The following is a 10055-nucleotide window of genomic DNA, read 5'->3' as shown; positions in this document are numbered from 1 at the left end:
ACACACACACACACACACACACACACACACACACACACGCATAACCACTCACACCTTCACTTTCTCAAAAACCTTCACTTTACTATATTAAAGATAAATGCAGCTAACCATACAATCATACATAGATAGAATAGGTTAACAAATGGACTTATCAAGGCAGGACAAAACACTTCACATCTTTTAGTTAAAGCCCATGTTTTCAATCAAACAAATGGTATTTTGGTATAAATTCATCTGTTAGTAGAAGCAATCCAAATTAGATGCATGTCAATATGCACCTTTTCCCAAACGAGTCTGCTTTAAATTATGGTTGGCAGTTTGAGGAACACAACAAAGCATTTCAAATAAATTGTAGTTCTACAGATATTCCTTATCCATCAGTTTGACTGAATAAGCCATACATTTCCTGTCAGGCTCTATTTTTATCTGTCAGGAAAATATTGTATTGCCTGATATTTTAATGTAACATATACAAGTAATTCACAAGAATATCTTTTTAGTGCGCTGTGTTCGGTTCCTCCTGATTTTTCGATTTTTCTGTAACACAATAGGAAAAACACAACAGATCCTGGACTCATGGGGTCTTCTCTCCTGATTTAATGAACACATGCCTTGAATAAATTACTGGAATGCAGTAAAAATCTCTCATCTTCTTCACAAATCCTCAATCATGTCTCTTTCCCGGCTTGTTTTCACATGGGCGCGTTAAAACATAATTTTCTCCTTTTCCCCATCCCTATCAGCAGTTTTTATGGGAAAGCAGGGAAATACAATTTGCTATCTGTCAAAATTATTGAAAGCACTTTGAAATATCCAACAGTCTTCCAGATAATGAGGGCAACATTTTTCATTCATGCAACATACATGTATGATACATAATGTAGACTTGCATATATTACTACAGTAATATTTAACACATCCATAGAAGACTTTTGATAAATAAATAAAATTGTGGAAAAGCTAGTGAACAACTTTCCTTTATAGTCATATAAATTAAGCTAATGTCTTGATTTTTTTTGGGGGGGGGGGCATAACTATCATATGTGGAATACACCAAAACAACATGACAAGTAGCATTAAAAAGTGCAAAGTTACAATGTTGTCTGTAGAGAAGTACAATCTAATAGTCAGAAAGCAACAGTACAAAACATGGAAAGAAACCAATCACACCATGCTATTAAAAATCCTAAAAATATTCATAAATAGTCATAATGGGCACAATGTGTCTACAGTACAATAAATGGCTGTTAGCCTTCAGTCTTATTTATCAAAGCACTTTAATAAAAAATAATAAATATATCACTTAACCAACCATCTTACCGATCATGAAGTAAGAGACCTTCAGTAGTCTAAGCAGAAAATATTTTTTGTTTAAAGACAGACATGCATTGAAATGTGTTCTGTTTTCAGGGAGCTGAAGGGGTTGGTGGTGACTCTGAGCTCTGACGGTCATCTCCAGTGCTCTTACATGGGCACTGACCCCTCCTTCTTCACTGCACCTAAAGTGGATGCCCGAGAGGTCAACTATGATGAGGTGGACACCGAGATGAAAATGCTGCAAAAGGTTATTCGTGAGGCTACCAAAACCCAAGGTATGATGCACAGAATTTAGACAAAATAAATGCACGCTGTGTGTGTTAATAGATGTTAAAGGGGTCATATGATTTCAATATGCGATTTCAATTTTTCCTTTCTCTTTGAAGTGTTACAAGCTCTTGGTGCATAAAGAAGATCTGTAAAGTTGCAAAGACTAAAGTCTCATTTAGAATATTTATAATATTCTTTATAAAAGTTCAGAGTCAACCACGCCTACCTAAAACGGCTCATTCTAACACGCCCACACATGTCTACGTCACTATGTGGGAAGATTTGCGGAGTCCAGCCTGGGGTCATCACATGTTGTTGCCGCAAGCCCGCCGGCCGTGCCGTTCTCAAGCCCGCCCACCTCCGCTCACTCTAGCCCGCCGTGTGTTTCGTTGTGAAAGCGAAACTACTTTGTTTGGTCTTCCAAAAGAAGACACGACTAGAAATCAGTGGTTAAGTTGTATGTACAGCACTGTTCCAGAACAGTTCAACCCAAATATTCATTTGTGTGCAGCTCATTTTATGGAGGACTGTTTCCTGATCCTGGTAGAGTAGACTACAATGCCGAATGTTCTGACTCACAGACTCTTAAGTACGTTTTCATTTAAAGGATTTGCCACTGATGATTCAAACGCGAGTTTTGAGCAGCATAGAGTAGAGCTTATTTGTAATTTATCCGATCACAAATGCAGACATGGTTTTATGTTTATGCGGCGCGATGCAACGCGTAAAAAGACAGTATAAGTCATTATAATCTGTAATTATGTCCCCACTGGATGCAACAAATGCCTCATTTATAATGGGTTTTAATGTTTTTGTCTCGTCGCTCTGGCGAGGGCATCACAGTATGGTAAGGGGCGTAACATTTCCATCACACGCTTGAGGTATTCAGCCAATCACAACGCACTGGATAGCTGGCCAATCAGAGCACACCTCGCTTTTCAGACCGATGAGCTTTGTAAAAATCTACGCGTTTCAGAAAGGCGGGGCATAGAGGAGAAACAATAATGTACAGTATGTGGAAAATAATGTGTTTTTTGAACTTTAAACCACATAAACACATTTCATTACACCAAATACACCAAATAATGTTCTTTTTAGCAACATCATATGACCCCTTTAACAGTAATATAACTTGCAGTACGTTACAGATTATAAAAAAATGTGACTTATATTTCTGAAAATACATGAATATAATCAAGTATTGTTCTACATCTAAATGTTCTGTCGCACAAAAATTTGTGTGTGATCTTTCTCCAGACATTCTCCCGAGGGCAGAGACTGAGGAAGAGCTCACTCTGACGGCCATAGTCTCATCTCACCTGGATGAAGTCTCGGTACAAATGCGAACACGTTTATCTCATTCATATAATTCTGCTGTTTTTATATGAAGCTCATTATAATGACTGCAGGCAACGGCAAACCCTACCTTATCCCTAAATAAAAACTTACATTATTTTTACATTTATTATTATTTATGAATCATTTTTACACACATTCACACAGGTTTAGCTATTGAGACAAAGACATACTGTAGACTTAAGTACATTTTTTTTCTAAAGCTACCGCTAAAAGAAAACTTCCCTGAATGTCACTAAAGAAAGCTTTTGTCATATTTAGCTTAGTTTTGAAGATAGATAGTTTATTATATACTTATACGTTAGTTAAGTACACACATACACACACACACACACACACATACACACACACACACACACACACACACACACTTTGTATCACTTTGTTTGATACAAAATTCTTATAAAAATGCACTTTAATGACTACAGACTAACCTTAGACCATAACTCAAGAAAATGCTTTATCAATCATTTTTACCTTTGAGGATGTCCACAACAGAAGGTTTTGTCAGATTTTGTGTACTTGTAGATATACTGTTTTGTCTCACACACACTTTTCTGTCTCATGTGTTGTGATGATCTCGCTCACAGTGTGCTGTTATACCTGAGATGAACGGCATGCCTGTCCCCTCTGTCACAGTCAAAGTGGGTGCAGCACATTTAACACTGTTGTTTATTAAGAATATTACATTTTCTTGTGTAATAGGAGCATGTAGTGCTTTTTAATGTTGATGTGATACAGTATGTCCTGAATGTGTGCTTTATTCTCAGGTTAAAATAAAGAATCGTGGTGCGGTGCACAGCCCAAAGATGACGGTGTGTGTTCAGCCTCCTCTGGGAGTCACGCAGGACCAGTTTGTGTTGGACTCCATAGGTATGACTGTCTTTCCTTTATTGGCATACTCTTGTCTGAATATTTGTTGAGAAAGATAGAGCTAGTGTTAGAGGACCAAGTTATTATTATTTTCTTAATAATTAAAAAGAAAACAAGTAGATAGAATAGAGAACTCAAGTGTCAGAGGGTCAAGTTTTTTTTAATAAATAAAAAGAAAACAAGTAGATGGAATAGAAATAGAATAGAGAGCTCTAGTGATAGAGGGTCAAGTGTAGATGGGAGAGATGTGTCTTTTAGACGTTTCTTAAAAATGGCTAAAGACTCAGCTGCTCGGATTGAGTTGGGTGACCTCAATCTCAATGACCTATTCCACCAGCAGGGAACAGTTAAGGTAAAAGTCTGAAAGTGATGTTGTGCCTCTTTGGGATGGCACTACAAAGCGCCGTTCACTTGCAGAACGCAAGCTTCTGAGAGGCACATAAGTCTGAAGTTTTGAATTTAGGTAAAGGGGTGCGGAGCTAGTGGTGGTTTTATAGGCAAACATCAATGCCTTGGAATTTTATGTGAGCAGCTATTGGTAGCCAGTGCAAATTGTTGAACAGAGGTGTGACATGTGCTCTTTTCAGTTCATTAAAGACTAATCTTGTTGCTGCATTCTGGAGTAGTTGCAGAGGTTTGATAGAACTGGCTGGAAGATCTGCCAAGAGAGCATTACAGCCTGGACAGAACAAGAGCTTGAACAAGAAGTTGTGTAGCATGTTACGATAGAAAGGGCCTGATCTTCCTAATGTTGTATAAGGCAAATCTGCAGAACTGGGCAGTTTTTCGCAATGTGGTCTAAGAAATTCAGCTGATAATCAATCACAACTCCAAGGTTCCTGGCTGTCCTGGAAGGTGTTATGGTTGATGTGCCTACTAGCTGGGTGGAGAAATTGTGATGAAGGGTTGGGTTGGTTGAAACCGCAAGCAGTTCTGTCTTGGCAAATTTTAATTGAAGGTGATGGTTCTTCATCCAGCAAGAAATGTCTGTTAGACATGCTGAGATGCGAGCAGCTGTCATCGAATCGTCAGAATGGAATGATATCAGACAAACCAGAGGCATTCTTTGCATTTTGCATGAATATGTTGGCCTTATCCAAGTTTAAATCATGGTTTTTGTGGAGTCTTTGATTGAGAGGTGAATGAACAGTCCTTTGACATTGTCTAGGATGCATTGTGATAGATTACATTACAAATCTCTCCAAATTTTGTAAACAGATTTGTCTTTTGTGTTTTAGTATGTGCAAAAACCTTATATTTATTTATCACCCTAAACCCTAGTACATCCCTACAACTTATTTTATTTGATTCTATTCCTATAGCACATATTATAATCTATAGCACACCTGTACATACAATTTATTATTTTTTTGTGGTTTATATTTATGCATGTGTATTTTATTCACATCTCATTTTTATTATCTGTGTGTTGTTGTTGTCGTCTCCGTGTACTGGAAGCTTGTGACACTATAACAAATTCCTTGTATGTGCAAACATACTTGGCAATAAAGCTCTTTCTTCTGAAAGCTCTTTCTTTCTTTCTAGTAAGTGGTTATTAACAGCAGTGGGATTAATCCAAAATAGGCTCATTGGAAACATTTTTGCATCTCTACCTACATTTTTGCAAAACATACCTAGTGTATGCATACAATTTACTGCAGTTTCCAGCTGAAATAAGTATTAGTGGCAGTAAAACTTCAACAACTTTTATTCCAGTTTACACAAATTATGATTACATGGGCAGATTATTGATTAATCCTAACTTATTTTTGCATGGTTGTTTGAGAAATACTATGTTATAACTTTAAAACACTTTTACGCTAGTGCATAATTTGCAAACTATACATTTTGTCAAACCTTTGTCAAATCATTTCTGCCTCTTCTTGTATAACAGCTGCTCTTGACTTGCTAAATGGACATGTAAACAAATATCACCCTGCAGTGTGGGATTTTACACCATCATCTACCTGAGGCCTTTTCCAGGGTGGGTCCATGATCACTGTCACTGCAGGACCGAATAATTATTATTTTTTTGTTTGTGGCCCAAATAATATGTCAGAGAAATTCAACTTGATGTTGGCCAACCAGAAGCCAGTGTTACATCACAGTAATGTTGAAGAGATGCGAAACCCTGACAAGCTTTATACTTAGACATTCTACTGAAAGACATCTGTCTCATGTTTCACCAGACTTCCATATGTCATCCAGTCCAGCAACACAACTGCATGAGCCATTACAGCTTGGCAATGTGTAATGTATACTCACATGTCACACACACTCCCTCTGATACACAATAGAGAAGAATCACTTGTTTCACTCATTCTCTGCTCACTGCTTTGCTATGGTTTGACCCATTTAACTTATATTACACACACACTCAAGTCATACTTTGACAAACAAAGGAAGCTATCAGAACACATTGTGTCTGAAATAGGCCATATTCTTTATCTGAAGCTTTAAGGAAAGTGTACCTTTACATTTTGTTATAGACTCAGAGTGTAGCTAATTAAGTCAGTCATTTGTTGTAATCCACCTGCAGTAACTTGACATTTAGTGTCTTACAGTGGTGTTTTTTTTTCGCCCCTTCTGGGTGTCGTAGGTTATGGGGCTTGCAACTACAGCCTCTGAATTACCAGCCCTACTACTAAACCATATCTCACACTCCCTCTGATACACAATAGAGAAGAACCACTTGTTTCACTCATTCTCTGCTCACTGCTTTGCTATGGTTTGACCCATTTAACTTATATTACACACACACACTCAAGTCATACTTTGACAAACAAAGGAAGCTATCAGAACACATTGTGTCTGAAATAGGCCATATTCTTTATCTGAAGCTTTAAGGAAAGTGTACCTTTACATTTTGTTATAGACTCAGAGTGTAGCTAATTAAGTCAGTCATTTGTTGTAATCCACCTGCAGTAACTTGACATTTAGTGTCTTACAGTGGTGTTTTTTTTTCGCCCCTTCTGGGTGTCGTAGGTTATGGGGCTTGCAACTACAGCCTCTGAATTACCAGCCCTACTACTAAACCATATCTCAAAAAAAATCAATAGCATGTGTTTTGGGCATTTATTGATCAGGGCTTGTAAAATGTATGACTTTGTAAACTGTGACTTTGACATGACATAACTTTTTTAAAATTTTTTTTACTGGATTCTGTACTTGTTAATTGTATTCTGTGAGATAAGATACAAATATTGAGGGTAAATATTCAACAAAAGCTTCTGTTGAGTAGTCTTTGCTTACAACAGTAAAGTGTGTTAGGGTTTAGGTCCTCCCAAATAATTTCCACTCTTCTGGGAAAGCTTTATATCAGATGTTGCAACATAGTTGCAGGGATTGTGCCCATTCAGGCATGAGAATTGGTGAGGTCAGGCCCTGATGTTGGCGATGGGTCCTGGTTCACGGTAGGCATTCCTTTTCATCTCAAAGGAATCTTGTTGCTACTAAATCCAATTTGTCAAAATTAAATAGCTTTTCACTCTCCATTGATAATTCTATAAACTATTCATCTTCTCAGGTTAAGAGTCTGGGTGTCGTACTTTGTTTTTTGAAAAGCATGTGAACAATATTACTCAGTCTGCATATTTCCACCTACGGAATATCTTTGTCCATTCCTCACCTCCAATTCCACAGCCATTCTTGTACATGCTCTAGTCACCTCACGCATTGATTATTGTAACTCTCTTCTGTTTGGGTTAGCCCACCTCACAAACTCCTTCATAAACTTCAGTTGGTCCAGAACTCAGCTGTCCGTATAATTACTAGAACCTCCTCCATCGAGCATATCTCTCCTGTTCTCTATCATTTACACCAGCTTCCTGTTAAATATCGAATCGAGTACAAGATTCGTCTTCTCACTTTTAAAGCTCTTCACAATCTTGCATCCTCATATCTCTCCGACTTGCCTCATATCTACACCTCGAAGTGTACTTTTGGGTTTTCTTCATCTGTTTCCCTTATTGTACCCTCTGTTCGTTTAGTCATTATGGGGTCCAGGGTGTTAAGCTGTGCTGCTCCTCATCTCTGGAATTCTCTTCCACGATCTATACGAGAAAGTGATTGTCTGACTACTTTTAAATCATGTCTTAAAACGTATTTATTTAGATTAGATTTCTCTGATCAATTTTAAATGGTCTAATGTTAAACAGCTGTTGTATTGTTGTCTTGATTTTTATGACTGTCACCCATCTGTATGCCTTTAAATAAAATGTATTATTATTATTATTAAAGATGTTCAGTGGCCTTCAAGTCTGGCCTTTGTGCGGACTAGTTAAGTTCTTCCATAGTGAATAATTTTTATGGAGATCTCATTTTATGCACAGGGGTGCTATCATAATAAGGCAAACATGGGCCCTCCACAAACTGTTGTTATTTTATGCTACAGCATCAAGCATTAGGTTTGTATTCACTGAACAGTCTTAAGTCGCTTGGGTGTATTTTTAGCAATAGCCAAAAAAACATTGTATGAGTCAAAATTATCGATTTTTCTTTTATGCCAAATATCATTAGGATATTAAGGAAAGATCATGTTCCATGAAGATATTGTATGCCTTTAAATAAAATTTATTATTATTATTATTATTAAAGATGTTCAGTGGCCTTCAAGTCTGGCCTTTGTGCGGACTAGTTAAGTTCTTCCATAGTGAATATTTTTTATGGAGATCTCATTTTATGCACAGGGGTGCTATCATAATAAGGCAAACATGGGCCCTCCACAAACTGTTGTTATTTTATGCTACAGCATCAAGCATTAGGTTTGTATTCACTGAACAGTCTTAAGTCGCTTGGGTGTATTTTTAGCAATAGCCAAAAAAACATTGTATGAGTCAAAATTATCGATTTTTCTTTTATGCCAAATATCATTAGGATATTAAGGAAAGATCATGTTCCATGAAGATATTTAGTAAAGTTAAACAGCTGTTGTATTGTTGTCTTGATTTTTATGACTGTCACCCATCTGTATGCCTTTAAATAAAATGTATTATTATTATTATTAAAGATGTTCAGTGGCCTTCAAGTCTGGCCTTTGTGCGGACTAGTTAAGTTCTTCCATAGTGAATAATTTTTATGGAGATCTCATTTTATGCACAGGGGTGCTATCATAATAAGGCAAACATGGGCCCTCCACAAACTGTTGTTATTTTATGCTACAGCATCAAGCATTAGGTTTGTATTCACTGAACAGTCTTAAGTCGCTTGGGTGTATTTTTAGCAATAGCCAAAAAAACATTGTATGAGTCAAAATTATCGATTTTTCTTTTATGCCAAATATCATTAGGATATTAAGGAAAGATCATGTTCCATGAAGATATTTAGTAAATTTCCTACCATAAATATATCAAAACTTAATTTTTGATTAGTAATATGCATTGCTAAGAACTTCATTTGGACAACTTTAATTTTTGATTAGTAATATGCATTGCTAAGAACTACATTTGAACAAATTTAAAGGCGATTTTCTCAGTATTTTGATTTTCTTGCACCTTCAGATTCTAGATTTTCAAATATTATCTCGGCCAAATATTGTCCTATCCTAACAAACCATACATCACTTGGCTCATCAAAATGCATTCTGAGATTGCCTTATCCATGACGGATAAATGCATTCGAATTTGGCCAAAAGGATGTATCTTAGAAGGTGTTATAATTCACATTTTGTCGAGAGCAAGCCAAAATCTTTGTGTCGAGAGCAAGCATATGATGCCATAAAATACTGTGTGCAGCTTTTGGAAATTTGATGAATATGGAATTAGCAGATGAATAGCCTATGTATTAGCAATGGGTTATATATTATTTGTCTTAAAATGGAAGATAATGGGATAGAATGAATAATTAACAGCAGAATTGCACAATGTAACTTGTAAGCATTGGCTTAATTAGCAGTGTTTGTTTCTCAGATCACCCGCACATGACTGTATCTCTCTTGTGTCTTTTGAGTGGAGCTCAGTGTGTGCTCAGTTTGGAAACTCCATGCGTCCTCTTCAGTAAGAGAGGCTTAGATCAGCTGTGACTGACAGACCGCTCTTAGCCTCATCAGCTGTGATGGACAGTTCAGGTGGAGTTGAGACCTGAGAAGTGGATGGATGGAGACCATGTGTCACATCACTCACTCTTTTGGATCCCTTTTTACAGTGCTTTTTCCAAAACATCATTATTTGCGCATGCCTTAATCAGGCTTTTTGTGAAGAAGTGATCAATGTCTTTATTGTAAATCAGTGTTTTGAAAAAAT

The 10055-nt window shown here is 36.9% G+C and overlaps 1 protein-coding gene across 2 annotated transcripts in view; it reads left to right on the top strand.

Moving 5' to 3' along the window:
- The window catches only part of LOC107581692 (protein PTHB1-like), a 42317-nt gene that overhangs the window by 16235 nt on the left and 16027 nt on the right, over nt 1–10055 (top strand). For both annotated transcript variants that reach the window (XM_016267314.1, XM_016267313.1), the window contains exons 9-12: nt 1411–1592; nt 2845–2921; nt 3534–3587; nt 3714–3816. In XM_016267314.1, the coding sequence (XP_016122800.1) occupies nt 1411–1592; nt 2845–2921; nt 3534–3587; nt 3714–3816 (416 nt within the window). The remainder of the gene's footprint in view (nt 1–1410; nt 1593–2844; nt 2922–3533; nt 3588–3713; nt 3817–10055) is intronic.

This window comes from Sinocyclocheilus grahami, unplaced genomic scaffold (genome assembly GCF_001515645.1).
Source record: "Sinocyclocheilus grahami isolate Dianchi unplaced genomic scaffold, SAMN03320097.WGS_v1.1 scaffold37.1, whole genome shotgun sequence".
NCBI classification, from domain to species: Eukaryota; Metazoa; Chordata; class Actinopteri; order Cypriniformes; family Cyprinidae; genus Sinocyclocheilus; species Sinocyclocheilus grahami.
This window is presented reverse-complemented; position numbering and strand designations above follow the sequence as displayed.